Source organism: Hylaeus volcanicus, chromosome 3 (genome assembly GCF_026283585.1).
Source record: "Hylaeus volcanicus isolate JK05 chromosome 3, UHH_iyHylVolc1.0_haploid, whole genome shotgun sequence".
Classification (NCBI taxonomy): domain Eukaryota; kingdom Metazoa; phylum Arthropoda; class Insecta; order Hymenoptera; family Colletidae; genus Hylaeus; species Hylaeus volcanicus.
The window spans coordinates 425,216-441,740 of record NC_071978.1 but is presented as its reverse complement, the minus strand read 5'-3'; the positions used below and the strand labels follow the sequence as shown (position 1 = coordinate 441,740).

At 36.6% G+C, this 16,525-nt stretch overlaps 2 protein-coding genes across 4 annotated transcripts; one reads left to right on the top strand and one right to left on the bottom strand.

Annotated features, from left to right (window-relative positions):
- Nucleotides 1-76: 76 nt before the first annotated feature.
- LOC128873871 (RNA-binding protein 39) lies at nucleotides 77-7,818 on the top strand. Of its 3 annotated transcripts, XM_054117829.1 has the most exons (10): nucleotides 143-227; nucleotides 317-390; nucleotides 699-772; nucleotides 2,851-2,915; nucleotides 4,264-4,566; nucleotides 4,657-4,864; nucleotides 4,937-5,203; nucleotides 5,282-5,457; nucleotides 5,536-5,706; nucleotides 5,948-7,818. In XM_054117829.1, exons 3-10 carry the CDS (start codon nucleotides 755-757, stop codon nucleotides 6,243-6,245), a joined length of 1,506 nt encoding a protein of 501 aa, XP_053973804.1. In that variant the 5' UTR covers nucleotides 143-227; nucleotides 317-390; nucleotides 699-754; the 3' UTR covers nucleotides 6,246-7,818. The 3 variants fall into 3 exon arrangements, with proteins under 3 accessions (XP_053973803.1, XP_053973804.1, XP_053973802.1); XM_054117828.1 differs by lacking the exon at nucleotides 699-772 and having other exon boundaries at nucleotides 77-227; XM_054117827.1 differs by lacking the exons at nucleotides 143-227; nucleotides 699-772 and having other exon boundaries at nucleotides 301-390.
- Nucleotides 7,819-7,876: 58 nt separating this feature from the next.
- LOC128873870 (2',5'-phosphodiesterase 12) lies at nucleotides 7,877-10,786 on the bottom strand. The gene is made up of 5 exons (XM_054117826.1): nucleotides 9,459-10,786; nucleotides 9,223-9,362; nucleotides 8,718-9,157; nucleotides 8,532-8,652; nucleotides 7,877-8,454 (listed from the first exon to the last, which is right to left on the bottom strand). Exons 1-5 carry the CDS (start codon nucleotides 10,289-10,291, stop codon nucleotides 8,192-8,194), a joined length of 1,797 nt encoding a protein of 598 aa, XP_053973801.1. The 5' UTR covers nucleotides 10,292-10,786; the 3' UTR covers nucleotides 7,877-8,191.
- Between the last annotated feature and the right edge of the window lie 5,739 nt (nucleotides 10,787-16,525).

Genomic DNA, 16,525 nt, shown 5'->3' with positions numbered 1-16,525 from the left:
GAAAATCACGTGCAACCGGATCTGAAAAACAATGCAACGCAAACATATCCGGAAAGGGGTGGCGCTGGGCTCGTATATTCACATCCGGCCCTCCATTTTCTTTTGGTCATCGTGTCGTGTACGATTGCGTTCTTATCCGCCACACGTTCGTTATCGATCGTTACGTTTGCTCAGTAATAGTTAAGACGTACGAAAAATCGTATAATTAAGAAAACGCTCGCTAGTCTGTACGTTGCACAATATCCTCATATATTCATTTCTTTCGACCATCGTAATCCTTTTTTGGTTTATCGTGTGCTAATGCGTGGTATTTCAGAAAGCTCTCTGACTCGCGCAATGGCGGAGGATTTGGATGTCGAGGCGATGCTGGAGGCGCCATACAAGAAAGGGGTAAGGCTTATATTCGTTTTTTTGCTTTCCTTCTTCTTCGTTTTTATGTCTCGGTTTGTTCCCCCTCGAGGTCCTGACTCTTTTTTTTGTTTTACATCCTATAAAAGTCCCCGATTCTCGAAGCACGCAAAAAATCCAATTACTGGCGGCGTACTGTTCTGGGCATGTTCAGTCATGTTGCGTTCGAGAGAAAAAAAAATATAATAGAAATGTCCGTCCTTACCTTCCTGTATATACATGTAGAACAAAGTACGCCCTTGTCTCTCATACCGACTATTGATCAATACCTCCGTTTTCTGTACTTATAGATGGTACGTAACATGTACCCTCGCGCTCGTAGGATGTTCGGCAGCGAGTTCCTAGAATGCACTTGAAATACGAGGTATTAAGAAAAGCCATCACTAACATCATTTTTACTTAATTCTGTTTTCTTTCTTTATTTTCACTTGTTTTCTATATATATATTTTTATTTATTTATTTATTTATTTTTTTTTTTTAATACTTTCTCAGAAACCGTAACGTTTATTATTTTATATGACGTAGATAGAATTGCTACTGTCATCCTTGTACAATTATAGGGAGAGAAAAGATACGAAAGAAAAACGATGTTCTGTAATTATAGGGAATAAAACTGAAAAAAAGGAATAACAAATCGATTAGGTGCTGTTCTGCCATGTGCCATGCTATTCTTTTTATCTTTGTAATGTATGTACAAGCGTGGAAGAATAAATCGAGCTGTTTGCATAATCATTATGTGCATAGACTTGTTTACATGGTGTTGACAATGTTTTATGGTAGAAGGGTGTAACTTCTACTTGCATCTTTTGCAGTTTTAGGTGGAACGATAAGGGTATTCGTCATTTGAAAAAAAATTGAAGCATTCCAGCATTGGCTTTGCTTTGTTTTTGGTTTACAGGAGTCTTATACATGTACCTGTTTTATATATAATCATGTATCGATTCTTCTTTTTGGAAGAAGTATCCATTAATGCAATTGTCTGAAAATTAAATGAAGTAGAGAGATAGCCTTAAGGAAACGTGTTTTGATCGGTATAAGTATTCATGCTATCAAACTAAAGTGCAAAAATCATGATGAATTTTATCTATGTGCCATAAGAGATAAAATGTTATCTTTAATCAAAGTTTTATATTGTCTTTGAATAGGGTCAAAAATAAAATAACAGTATCAGCAAAAATCTGTATAATAATTCAGTGAAAAATAATATTATGAATATTATATTTCAATGAAATTGTATGTATTGGTTTAAGTTTTTTGGAAAGAATAACATGTAAATAATTTATTATATTTTCTATCTCGCAAAGAGTAACCTGTATTTAATTTAATAGTCTCAAGTATGTTGGACCATTGTTCTTGATCGTTTGATTGGAACTAAATATGTTGTCCATTAAATTATTTATGGTCTCTCTTTTTTTTTTTATAATTCTTATAGTTTTCGATTAATAAAGTATTGTCTGTGCTATTTCAAATTCAAAAATAGCGATTTGTAAATAAAATGCATGGTAAATTGGCAAGCAGGATTAATATTTCATGTGGTTTAACGAGAAAATGTTTTACAAGAACTATTCACAAATATTGCCACGTTTTTGCAAAAATTCAGTAATTGTTTGCAAACCATGTGTAATACGAAAAATAAATTGATAATTCTAGTATTACTCGTATGTGCATTTAACACCATTATCATCATTTCATTGCATCAAATACGGTACACCTAGTACGCATTCGTTTTTGATCATCTGAAACATTTTCTCTATACAGCTAAGTCATCTTGTAATATATCGACTGGCAGCTGCAAGCGATCGTCGATCGTTTTGTTCCTATTACAAGATAGTTAATTAAGTATACATGCAGGGGTTGTAGGCTAGCAATTAGGGTTCACATCTCGTGTTACATTAAAAACGTGCTGTCTTTGACGAGGGCTCTCTTTTGCAGAAGAAAAAGGATGTGTGGTTGGCCATTGGTAGTTTAAGACCAAGGCATGCTCAACCCAAGATTGCAATGCTTTCCTAAAACCCGATAAAATGATTGGTAAGTTTGAGCCAGGTGTATGCGAGGCATCGCAGCGTTATGCTCGCCCCGTCTCTCTGTTCTCTCTTTCTTCTCTGTCTCCCCATCTCAGCCCCCTCAGACCAATGTAATCTACCTGGAAAAGAGAAAGAGCACAAGAGTGCATCGTCGACCAACAGCAAATAGATCTTCGATTACATATTGCTTGAAGGAAAGTTGTCTACGTGGTTATAAAGATTAACAGAAGACAAAAAACTTCATGACCGATATATTTTATTTCTGAAACTACTGTCAGACTTTGAATTGTACAATTTGTACACAATCTATCGTTACAAAATTTACTAACGTTCTATGATTTGCTTTTTGTCCCCTTGTTCGCGCGTCCCTGCCACATCGGCTGGCTGGCATGGCATTCAACTGTTTGCTGTTCGTAGGAGCAGGACTCCTCATCCAAAGACAAATCTTCCAAGGAGAATGGGTCTAGCCGCAAATCATCTGGGTAAGTACAGTTCATGTACCGTTGATTTTATTAACACTTTGTGCTCGCTACCATATTTAACAACATTAATATCTTTTAGCATAGGTAATGTTATTTTAGAATTTTATTATTGTTTAAAAACAAATGGTCGAGGGCACAAAGTAACAAGTAAATATTAAGATAAGCCCGAGAATAGAGTTAAATATTTTCACCATTTTATTTTTTACAGAGCTATATTAGAGATTAAAAATGAATTATTTCTACATTAACGTTTCGCAAAATATATAAGACGACTGGATATTGATTAAGATGTTTATTTTATTTTTAAATACCAGTTTTATTATTTTTAATCGTAAATGAAATTATTTTAAAATCCAGTTCGTTCATATCGGATTCTTTGCAATGTAATAAAACACGCGTGTTTATGAGCGGTTAAACTACTTTGTCTTTGAACCTTTAGCATCGTCAATCGAGGTAAATACTTGGTCTTTTATGAATATTTCAAAATAGCCAAACCGCGCACATATATAGCTATTTGAAGTTATATTCTCTTTGTTATAGACCCCATACAATTAGTGTAAATGCTGGTTATTTTCATAATTCCAAAGGTTAAACCCAAAGATGGTAAGTGTTTAGGAAGAATACCTGTATTACAGATTCTGTTACAAATGTGGAATATAATAAACGATCGGTAATGGGATATTTCAAATGAATAAGAACTAGATTAAATATCATTTTTGCTACCAATTGGGTTCTTGTAAAATGTTACATAATTCATTTTACTATAAGCGCATCTTTTAGTATAAAGTTTAAGTTACTTGTACCTGTTCATTTAAAATTTGTGTGTGTGTGTGGGTGTGTGCGTGCGTGCGTGCGTGCGTGCGTGTGTACACTTAAAGATTTAGTTATATTCTGCTCATTCTTCGTTTTTAAAAACTGCATTGGAGTGAGGTAAACAAGACTCCATGCTTGCAAAATTCGTGCAAAATTATAATTTATCTAAAAAAAATTCTTACCACCTAGGGTTTTGATTAGTAAATATAAATAATTGCTTTAATCCTTTAAAGACTGGTATTTTAAACGAACTTTGATTATCGATATTATCAATATGTAATATGCAATCGCTAGTAAAAAAAAAAAATTTAATTAAATTAATTTTTTTAATTTAACATACTCGTCCTTAAAGAATTAATAATTATTCTATATAATATCGTATTATACAGATTTTAATAATAAAATTCATTTTTATTTCTAAATTAAATATGTTTGTTGCTTTGTGTATTACGCGTACATTATAAGTTACATTATCGTGACTTAAGTGACACAAGGTTTCTTAGTCCCAACATTCTTTTCTCTGTTTCTTTTTTAGGAAGAGCAAGCATCGTTCTCGTTCTCGTTCCCGATCGCGAGACCGTAGGGAAAAAGATCGTCGCGATCGCGATAGAGACAGAGATAAGGAACGCGACAGAGACCGTGATCGTGGCGATCGTCGACGTAGATCAAGATCTAGAGAACGAAGAGACCGTGACAGAGATAGGGACACCGAGCGAGATACCAGGGATCGACGGGACAGAGATCGGGATCGAGATAGAAGAAGAAAACGATCGCTCACACCAATCACACTTCCCAGAGCAAGACCACCATTCGGGAAAGGCGTCAGTCCTCTTGGAATGTAAGTGTTACTCGACGTTAAAAGTTAAGTAACTAAACAATTATCTTAAGAAAAAGAAAAATACGAAGTTGATTTGTATATAAATTGCAGTAGGAACGACGAGTTAACGCCAGAAGAACGCGACGCTCGAACAGTCTTCTGTATGCAACTGAGTCAGCGCATACGAGCACGTGATTTAGAAGAATTCTTCTCTAGTGTTGGGAAAGTCCAAGACGTACGGCTTATTACTTGTAATAAGACAAGAAGATTCAAGGGTATAGCGTATGTTGAATTCAAAGATCCGGAGAGTGTTACACTGGTAAGTCAACGCGAATGGTGTTCAGCACTGAGTTTATCGCCATCTGTTAAATTATTTTTAATTTCTTTGTAGGCACTTGGATTATCGGGTCAAAAGTTGCTCGGTGTTCCTATAGTAGTGCAACATACACAAGCTGAAAAGAATCGTATGGGCAACTCCATGCCAAATCTCATGCCAAAGGGTCAAACAGGACCGATGAGATTATACGTCGGATCTCTTCACTTCAATATCACGGAAGACATGCTTCGTGGTATCTTCGAACCATTTGGAAAAATCGACAACATTCAGTTAATTATGGACCCAGAAACTGGCAGAAGCAAAGGCTATGGATTTTTAACTGTATGTATCCGAATATTTATAATGTGTTACAAGTTACTTAATTTATTTTTTTGAAGATAACTACATTTTTGCGTACAGTTTAGGAATGCTGATGACGCGAAAAAGGCTTTGGAACAGTTGAACGGTTTCGAATTGGCTGGAAGACCTATGAAAGTTGGTAATGTCACAGAACGTACAGATTTAATACAAGGTCCATCGCTTCTCGATACAGATGAATTAGATCGAAATGGCATCGACCTTGGTGCTACCGGAAGGTAAATGCAATGCTGATGCAATTTATAATATTCTTCCTGTTAAGTCGATAACTAACGTTACGTTGAAAATATTTCCAGGTTACAGTTAATGTTTAAATTAGCAGAAGGAACTGGTCTCGAAATTCCTCCAGCAGCTGCAAACGCGCTGAACATGGCTCCTGTTATGTCAACGCCGCAACCACCTCCGCAAGCTGCCCCTCCTATAGCGACGCAATGCTTCATGTTGTCGAATATGTTTGATCCGCAAAAGTAAGTTTCTGCAACTAATTTCTATACTATAAAACTGCATATCTGTAGACCTGGTGTTGGATTCTCTCTTCTTCCGCCGGGGGAACGCATATGCTATATAAAATATGTTATCTCGAAACATTGTTTTATACGTATATGGATACGTGTGTTGAAAAACGATAACCTAACATTAACTCAACTCTGTTATTTAAAAACGTGGCTAGCGTATTCACATTCTAACGTGAAACTGATTTCATTTTAGCGAGACGAATCCAAATTGGGCGAAAGAGATTCGTGACGACGTCATCGAGGAGTGTAATAAGCACGGTGGTGTGTTGCACGTGTACGTGGATCAAGCTTCTCCTCAGGGTAATGTATATGTGAAGTGTCCATCAATTGCGACAGCAGTCGCTGCTGTTAACTCGTTACACGGTCGATGGTTTGCGGGACGGGTGATTACAGCCGCTTACGTACCGGTTGTGAACTATCATTCGCTGTTTTCGGACGCGATGACCGCGTTACAGTTACTGGTCCCAAGCGCGCCTCGAAGAGGGATGTGATTCTAAACGTTGTCGGGGCGTGTTACGATTGTATAAATTCTTCTAGTATTATTACGTTTTTTCTTACCGAATATTAGAGGAAAAAAACTTTTGTTATTATAATAGAAATATTTCAAGTCGCAGTTAGGGATATCAAACTGAATCAAACCGAGAATGATGTTTTTGTTCTATGAAAACGAAAACACGCTGAACCTGCGACAAGTCTTTAGATGCACTTGTTAGTAATCTTGACCAATTAGTATGTGATAACATCAGAGGAATCGATACACCTCTAGATGCTACATTTACTATGTGGCTGCGAAATTTCCCTTTAAAAATAGTTATTTATTAACACAGTACAATGGTTTAAGAGTATTACGTATGTTTGTCTATGAATCACTATACTTTTGACAGTTTCAGCGTAACCGAAAATAGTGAGTTTGCCTTATTCGTTAACCATATTATACAACAACGGAAACCTGTATTAAATGATTGTCTATTACGTATAACTTCACAAGGATGAACGACTTTTTAGCGCTTAGCCTGTTAAAGTAAAATCAAATTTCAACGATATAGTAAAACTATGATGTATGCGAAACATATATCATGAAATTTTCTTCAGAAATCTACAATAACGTCAAAACTCGCAACAAAGGTTGTTTCTTTAGGAAAAAACGTAGGTTTGTTACAAAGTAGGGAGGAACGCATAAAATATTTCAGGAATAAAAGAAGGGGTCTGCAGGTAATGAATATTATTATTACATTATCCTTTCGTTTCGGTAAGGTCAATAATATGATAAACATTTCTAATAATGTTAATAATCTTCTCGGAGCAATAAAAACTGTCACGAAGCTAATATTTAAGGCACTAATTTACGCGCATACTATTTCTGTACATTCTTTTTATCTAATTATATACACAATTATATAATGGCCTTCTAATCATAGAATGTCTACGAACTAGTTCTCAGCATTGTAAAACTTAGATAAATTAATTAATCGCGAACGTTTGTAATTGCAAGAGAGCAATTAAAATGATTAATGTAGACGTTCGTGTTAAGAAAACACGCATATATACATTTTCAAATTTACATCGATTCAGCTTAGACATAGATTTCTAATATCATGAAACATTAATCAATTTCAAAAGTTTTTGTTTCTATATAGATACGGACAACCTCTTTTGGTTCAAGGAGTGTTACGATTACGTGTAGATATATGAAATATAGGAAGGAAGATTTCGTGAATAGTATTTATCAAATTTTTTAACAATTTTTGTTATTCCTGCAGACCTCAATTACGATAATCTGTATAAAAAGTTTTGTAAATTAACACGAACCGTTCATAGATGTAAACACTGCTGTAACTTCGTATTATTGAAACGTGGATGTACACTTTGATAATTATAAAGTAAAATTAATGTGATACGTAATGTGGATGTGAAAAGTCCTCTTCTAGTATACAAATGTAAATGCGCAAACATACTTCTAACATTTGTTCGTTCATACACGTGATAATTTAAGTGATTATAGCATACATAAGGTTTTCATTTCTTATTGTAGAATAGAATACAAAGATTATTTTTTAACCTTCACTGTATGTATCTAACTTAGACTACAAATGCTATTTTGAACACATTGAATGAAAGGTAATCGTATTGTGTACGTTTTATAAAAATTCTACAAAGTTGAAATTATTATTTAATAAATTAACAAAAATTCATCGAAAACAGCATATTCTCATGTTTCTAATCAAACAACTGATTTCATCCATTTCGAGCAGTTTTCATCTTTTTGGATACCCTCGCATTCCTAAAAAAAGCTCTGCGTCCGAGATTTATGGATGAATAAGTTATATCGGGTTTATTTTAATTAATGTAAAGTGGAGTTTACATTGATTTTAAATGATTGTCGTCTCGTTTCTTTAAAAACATTATTCACTATTCCGAAATGCGATATGTGATTATTTTATTTTATCCAATTTAAATCAACACACAAAGAAATGTGATCACTTGGAAATACTACAGATGGAAGACCCGTATGCAGACTAAGCTCGTCGGTACTAGGTATCGGTATAACCTGTTCAATTCTTAAATAATCCTTCTGATAAAATATATAATCCAAACATCCACAAAAGGTGCCTGTGTAATTTGTATATTTTGGAGTACCACAAGCGCTGGCTAAATTAAGATCGTGTTTGAGGGATACATTCTCTATGACTTCATCGGGGCCTATAATGAGATAAGGGAAATATACGTTGAAATAAGTTAAAAATTTGTATATAAATTATTACATTAAATTAACTTACTAGATTTCCAATCAGCACAGTCTTCTGGTACGTAATTTTCAGTCATTAACTGATAAACTGCATTTTCTGGCACACTGTTAAAATCTCCACAATATATAATGCTAACGTTACATTCTGGATTCTGAAAATTTATCGTATGTTATTAATTAATGGAGATTATATGTTATTAACTATTGACTGAAGTACCTCTTCTTTCACGTCCTTTGCAAATTTCTGTAAATACATCAAACCGTAGTATGCTTGTAACAAACGTATATGATTTGCATCTGGCCGAAAATATAAGTGCGTATTGCCAACAATCAAGATTTCAGAGTTCTCTTTGGACTGTAATACTAACGTCTGTATAATTGTACTTCTACCCGAATATGTCTGTTTTACCCTTTCATTTTGTATCTTTGACCAAACATCATTAAACCCAATTAAATCTGTATCCTGTGAAAGTACACTGTAACTGGAACTCAATTTATCGAATCTGTCGCGATTGTAAAATATCGTTATTCCTTCTCGTAAATCATTTTTAAGATTGTATATGCTATCATAATTCAATGTACATAAAGCTGGTAATAAATCATTTTCATAAATTTTCTTATCTACTTCTTGAAGACATATTATATCTGAATTGTATCCTGTAAAAATTAATAAACGTAAAATATCAATTAAAAAAAGAAAAAAAGAGAAATTAAAAAATTACCTATTAATTCTTTGAGAATTAGTAGTTTCCTGTAATCCATGGATAATGCATAAGATGGGCAATATGGATATAAGACATCCTTAGATAAACTAGTTTCTGAATATACATTTGCCAATATATTGTACGATGTTACTCTGAAACTACAAGTCTGTTTTAAAAATTACAATAGTTTAATAATAGGAATATGCAGAATGGAAAGTATTAATTTATATTTCTTTTGTTCACACGTTATTTACCTTTTACCTGACAATTTACTTCTGGTAAAAGCATGTCTATCTTCAAAAGGACACGGTCCTGGACCAGCTTCCACTGGATTCAGAGATACAACTTCTATGATTGGACCAACCTGTGTATCATTTCTTGGTACACATGTTATTTTCAATTTATGTCCAATATTCGATGCATCAGGTACATATAAATAACCTTCTCCAACATGGATCCACTTGTCTTTTTCTTTTCTGTACCAATTAAAAGTTGACTTTAATTTATCAACGTAAACTGATTGAAATTTTGAGGGGTAAGTTGGAAAACCAATTAGAATGCTTGTTGGCAGGTTTATCGCAGTAACGAAAGGTACATTCTGTTTCAATACATATTCTGTACCGAAAAGGACCAATTTTATATTCGATGCATCTTCTAGAATCGATTTACATGGAAGTTCACCATCGAGTGTAGAATCATCCTTAATTAATTTAATTGTTTTATTATTTAGAGTACTCATTATGTCATCCACCACCTCCGTATCTTTCCTTTTTATTTTCATTCGTTTGTTGAGTTTTTTCGTTGTGTAACTCTTTATATTCATGCTTATTCTAGTCAGAAAAGTATTTATCGATTCGTTCACGTTTCTATTGAAATTGAATTGTTTGTCTACGTTTAAATCAGAATTAACATAACGAAGTGACACTTCGAATTTCTGGTTGCCCTTGTCGTACCTCACAAGTACCTCGTTCATGTTTAATAAATGGTGCGGTTGCGAATATTTCTTAAAGAAATGTTGATTGAATCTCGTGGGTGACAAAAGTGAGGTTATACACCTTGAATATAACTTACATCCTAGCAAAGACATTGTTTACTGTCATACTAAATACCAAAATACTTTTTAGATTCTATGCATTCTATGGGTATTATAATAAAACGTTTCGATGTAGATATTGTAAGTTATAAGTAACAAACGAGATAAAATACTGGAGTAACTCTATTCTTCCACTGTTTACTTTTTGAAGACGGAAGATTTTGCACCAACGCTTTGCGTTGACTTTGGAATTAAATCTTATATTGTTCTTGCGCTAATTTCGGATGATGTACGTTGTCAAATATTTCCAAAACGAGCCAATTTTGCTTCAGGAGATGAAGAATCCAGTTGTACACATGGACCATGCGACGTGGTTGGACGTGGTTTGCAATCAAATATAGTGGGTGATAGTGCCTAGTGGGTAGCCGGTAGCGGGTTACCGTGGGTTATGTTGTTGTCGAGTAACGTGATCGAATGCAAAACGACGTTTTACATTATTAACCAAATTGCTTAACACAGATTGGCCATATGAACACACCTGCTTCCAAGCAGATGCAGTGCACGGATTTTTTATTTATTTCCGCTGCTTAATGTCGAGATTACTGTAACGAGAATATGTAGGGCGGTGAAATTTTGCTCTGCTTTTCTGAACTTCTTTATTGCACCCGGCATGTCCAGGTTGCCAAGCCTCTAGATTTAACTAAAAGCAACCGTTAGAGATCTGAACCTACCCTGAATTGAAAACAGTAAAATTTATTGCATAACATCGGTATAATGCACGATCGACTGTTATAAAATAACTGTACAAGGCTTGTAACACTGTGGCAAAGAGAAAATTGACCCTCGGGCCAAAACGTCTTGCGTAACTAATTTTAAACTTATTTTACAACGCTCTTTATTTATCCCTGTCTCTCGTACTAACCGAATTCTTGCAAACGTAAAGAGTCTACATTATAAAATGCACAGAATCTGCTCATACGTTAATTAATTATTTATCAATAATTACAACTAATTACAAACATTCAAGGACCGTTTTCGTTACGATTTTGATCAAGTATAAATAGTTATTATCAATTTTCGGAGACGGTGTGCGAATCCTGTGTTTATCTGGACGTGTCCTTGATACAAGAATCATTGATAACTCATTCATAGCGATCAAAATAGTATCGAAAACGGTCCTTGAATCTGCCAAGAATCCAGGCTAGCTTCTTCGAATGCCAAAGTGCAGATACTGTTTCCGGATATCGAGTAATTATTAGCGATAATTGCGATCATTGTCGGCGTAGTCGAAACTATGTGAAAATTACGGTTGCTTTAAATTGTTTACAACTATTTAAATAGCGCATAAGGATTCGATCCACTTGTAGGAGAAGATTCCTAGAAGCCTAAGCTTTAATTTCAGCGTGCAAAAGTTCATGAATTATTTGTAAATAATCGATAAACAATCGATGAATAAATGAGCGTACTCTGCGCATGCGCACTGCTGTTTCCAGCGTCGGCGGTCTCTATCCTTCTCGCACGATATATCTTTCTCTCTCGCACAGTTTCGAGCGTAGACCTCCACTAGCCTCCTGTTATCCTATTACTCAGCCGGAGCTTTCCTGATTCAAACGCTAGATGGCGCCACGGGTTTTAAGCGGGATCCGTTGCGGTCGTATGTCGGGAAATAGCCGCCCGCGTAATACAGAGCGACCTACGGTGGTCTATCTTCCTGACAATGAGCGATATTATACGCACGGTTATAGTAAAATAAGCGGTATTACGGTTTGTTTGACAGAAAATTAGAGATATTTAGCGATGAAGTCTTATTATTTATGGCGAAAACTAAATAATAATAAGAAGTTAATTGACGCGTTAGAAAGTTATTTAAATACTACTAAAATACTTTATAGACAGCGATAGCATACAGCGTGTTACTCTATGTTAATTGTATCTCTACGTCAAGTTATGACACTGTTTCGCTCCCGTGGCAGATATTTAATCAAAGTTAATCGTTGTCGCTACACGTCCGTTGAACAATGTCAATCGCTCGGGAACGTCGTAGTCATAGGAATTAGCATTTGAAAGGAGGCATATATTGTCATCCGCGAGATCAATTATTTCACCGACGAAGCACATTGTACCATCATCAATAGGATTGCCTTTCTTTCCATTCCATGTGGGAGGCGAATTAACTTATGTATAATGCAGAGAAGCTGCGTATAAGAGATCCTGGCTGCCGGAACAAATGGTAATGCCGATTGTATTTCCAGTCAACGCCACGCCCTGAACTTAATTTATTGCTTGGCTTTAAATTTTGTGCCAGTATTCGCTCTTTACCGTTTCGAGCAGCTCGGGTCTGATGTCTAGGAACAGTTTACGACTGAGAGTATAATCGATGGAATCATTCAGAAACTTCTGAACTCTTCAGATTTCAGGAACGTTAGGATGATCAGTTCCTCCGCAAGGGTCGAGAAATTTCATTAGAAAGCGGGGAGGATCTCTTAGATTAGTGGTAAGTTGACAGGATAACAGGGTGGGAAATTTGAGTGGTCCAGATATCAAATTTCAAAACATAACAACTGTTAGGAACAAAAATTTATTCAACACGCATATCTGGACAGTTGTTTCTTAAAGTTAGTACGCTTCGTTTGTTAACAATGGTATTAAATGTACAGTAAAAGGAGTTTTCCATTTTGTTACACGAAAAGCATCGATAATGTGGAGCAGAAAATCCTTGGTCAGTTTTCCAACCACGAGTAGCTTATTTTCCTGAACGATCGAGTTTTCTTTAACCCCTTTAATCCCTTACACGATCGTCCAAGATTAGGTCAACGGTTCGCTTAATATGGAGCATCGAAGCAGGTTACTTCGTAAATGAACTAAACCGCTCTCGTTAGAATGCCTTCTTTTTTTGAAGTCAATTTCCGTTCTCGAGGACGTATTCGTTGCAAGAAAATCGCCGTTATGACAGAAGACGTGATAATCACGTTGCTCAACGTTGCACGCAAACACTCTTTTTGTAAAAGCATAATAACTGAGAATCGCGAAAACTATCGCCTCGTCGCGAGTGAATTCCAAGTAAAATCGTCACTAGCTCTTATTGTTAGACTAAAATGGTTGTATAAATCGTTGAAAATGTTCCCTACTAGCGGGGATTACATAGATCGTGGACTTTCGTAATTAATTAGAGCAAATTGCAGCCGATTGATCGAGCCAACTCAAACCCAGCCGTTTTTCCAACGTATTTTGTTCGCGTTCTTGTCTCGACGAAATTAGAAAGGAAAAGTAATGGCAGAAATTACTCTAAATGACACGCCTCGAGTGCTACGGAAAGAGTGTTTTCTTTCAGGCATCGGCGCCGTCCCGGAAAACTTTTTACCCGTCGATACCAATCCGTTGGGAATATTTCCATTGAGCCATATTAGACGGATCTCGAGCGGCGATCGTGCCCAAGAATCCCGTCTCGCAAATTCTCCACATTTCCTAACGAATTTCCATTTCCATTCCTGTTTCACGAGAACATAATTTTCCAATGTTTCATGGCTCCCAATTACGCGAGGAAATTTATCGCAATCTGGGGAACTTGGGACGTTACAGGAATATTATTGTTCGGATATGAAAGTCTTTATGGACTCGCGTTAAGGCTACGAGTATGTAACCGACACGTTACTCGAGTCGGAGAAAATATTCAAGTCTCGGATTTATCGAATCACTGAAAAGTTTGAATATTTTTCTATTCGCAACGGGTGGTCATCATTCTGGAGGCATACACTAATAAAACGCTGTTTGAGAATCATTTCCTTTGGTTGTTGATTCATGCTTTAGAAGAGTACCAATTTCAAGAGTTAGCAATCGGTGAAAGTCGGACCGCTCTGAATTTTTAGTTATAAAGTAAATTGTATTTTAGATAGTTCATCAACAACCGAGGACCTAGAAAAGTCCCGCACAGGAATTTCAGAATTCTCAAATCTCGAACAACTGCTGCGCGAGAGTTTCGCGTGCGAATAAATGGCAAAGATCTCCACGGCGCGAAAAAAAAAAAAAGAACAAAAGGAGACTCGGAATGGCGGTTGCGTGTAATTCTAGATATACAGTCGGTTCAACGGTGTAAAAATACGCTCTACAGTTACACGTCGGAATGGGAATGGTTTGGATGAAACATGGGCCGCAATACTGATCGGATCTGATCGTTCGCTCTTTCGCGCGAGTGGATTCGAAGCTTCCTGCTGCATCAGACATTTCTGACCAGCAGGATTCACGGAATTACGCCCATAGACAGCGCGGAACGTCTCTGAACGCCCATTAGCGTCGCATCGCATTTTTCTTTTGCATAAATTACACGCGGAGCCTGTGCAGTAAATACATACATACGAAAAAAACGGCACCACAAAATCGACGTAGGTATACACGCTTTACGAAAGTGATTTGCGCGAGAAATAAATATAGAGATATCGTAGATAGAGTAAGGGAGCCGTCTCTGTTTATCGGCACAATTTTATATCATTTTTATGTTAACGATAAACGGTTATTACGTGTATATTTTATATTCACACTAATAAAAGTACAAAGATAGATAGGGTACAGGCAAGCCTGTCACCCTTGCTCTACCTACGATATCTCTATGGAAATAAAACCTATCGTTGCAACAAAACAATATCGCTGTAACATCGTCCTGTTGCCTCCTCAAACAAAAGTAAATCTGTCAGTAAGGTAGATTCTGATCTTTCGTTTCGGTTCAAAGAATCGCTCGATCGCCGACGCAATAACAACTATATCTCGATTAGATTTTGTGTGTCTAACGTGTTTGGATATTAATTAAAAAGCAGACCACGATGACAGATTTATGGATTTCTTACGATTTCAATTAATTGATAAAGTTGACGTAGTCGGTAACAGGATTAGATATCGAACTAATCCAGCAGGATCTGGAGATATTCGTCTGTTCCGTCTATCGCCACCTTTGAAATTATTCAGACACAGTTTTGTTTGCAATCGAATAAAGCCAAGGCTCGGAGTTAGCAACCTCGAGGAACGAGCATCAAGTATTTAAGAATGGCAACCTCGGCGGAGAACGAAAACTCGGAAGTTACTAAATCACGCGATTTATCTGGGGAACGAGTCTCGCGAAGCTTGGCCCAAGGCGTTCGATAATCTCGACGCGTAAACTATGTTGAACAAATTTCACGTACCAGTGCCAGTTGATTCTCATCGAGCCGTGGACGAAGAATCGCGGCGGTTTTACGGACGACAATAGATTAATGGGACCCGTTTAAGCACAACGATTCATTTCGCAACGCCTTTGGCCGAGATCCTTAAGAAACGAATCGATCGATAAAGATTGCGAATGGAACCTGCGAGCCTCCCACAACCCGTTCGCCATCGATCAGATCGTTAATCTTTGATTTAGTTGCCGCAACAGTCTTGGTTGGACGCACGCTTGTGATTTATTTGTCAATCTGTTGCCGATAACGCCAAAGGACACGATGAGCATAAACACGAAAATCTTGGTTGTTGTCCTGATTGCTTTTCTTGCTTTCCAGAAAGACGAAACTAGTTGGCGAGCGAGAGAATACGGCGATGAAAGTTCCACGCGTACAGAAAAAAGGAAATTAATCATTTCCGTTCCTCGGAGGGCATAAAAAAGAATCGTTCGAGGAAACGCCAAGTTACGCAGGCCAGTGGAAAAGACGTCAAACCGTATCGTGCAAGAATTTGCTTCCTATGCAATTTCTTCCCGTGAAACGTCATACCCATTGCGTATAGATGGTAATTCACTGATTGAATTGCATTCTAGGTGCTATTTCCATTTCCCGGGGAAAATAGAGGAATTAAAGTTTCTTTTCAAAAATTCGTCCAAGAGCATCCAACTGCAGAGAGTAACGCTACCAAGGTATCACTTTCGAGAATCGATTCGATACCAGCAAGCCTATCATTGGAAATTATTGCTCGAGAAGAGGTGGAATTGACGCTGTTCTTCATAATTGTAAAATCGTTTAAACTCAGAAGGCCCACGGGCGTTGCGGTCCAAGCAAGGGAAATTATTTACTCCACTTTCTAATGGTTACCTATCGTCTAATATCGCTCGTCTGATCGAGCCGAAAAATATGATAAATTCTCCTCGAGAAAAACACAGAATTTGTTTGCGAACGCTTCCCTTATACACGGCGAAACGGAACAGTTCGGTGACATAAGCTTATAATTAAAATGCTTGCCTTCCGGGCGCAGGAGAGTTGCAGAAGAACATAGCTGGTTTTCTGAATAGAGAGAGAGAGAGAGAGAGAGAGAGAGAGAGAGAGAGAGAGAGAG

What these genes read in the sequence shown, in the direction of transcription:
- LOC128873871 (XM_054117827.1), top strand. Translation starts at nt 301, where the DNA reads ATGCGTGGTATTTCAGAAAGCTCTCTGACTCGCGCAATGGCGGAGGAT. An exon ending in AGGCGCCATACAAGAAAGGG is followed by an intron (nt 391 to 2,850) that starts GTAAGGCTTATA and finishes TGCTGTTCGTAG; the next exon opens with GAGCAGGACTCCTCATCCAA. An exon ending in AAGGCTATGGATTTTTAACT is followed by an intron (nt 5,204 to 5,281) that starts GTATGTATCCGA and finishes TTTTGCGTACAG; the next exon opens with TTTAGGAATGCTGATGACGC.
- LOC128873870 (XM_054117826.1), bottom strand. Translation starts at nt 10,291, where the DNA reads ATGTCTTTGCTAGGATGTAAGTTATATTCAAGGTGTATAACCTCACTT. An exon ending in AATTCTCAAAGAATTAATAG is followed by an intron (nt 9,158 to 9,222) that starts GTAATTTTTTAA and finishes TAATTTTTACAG; the next exon opens with GATACAATTCAGATATAATA. An exon ending in CAAAGGACGTGAAAGAAGAG is followed by an intron (nt 8,653 to 8,717) that starts GTACTTCAGTCA and finishes ATAAATTTTCAG; the next exon opens with AATCCAGAATGTAACGTTAG.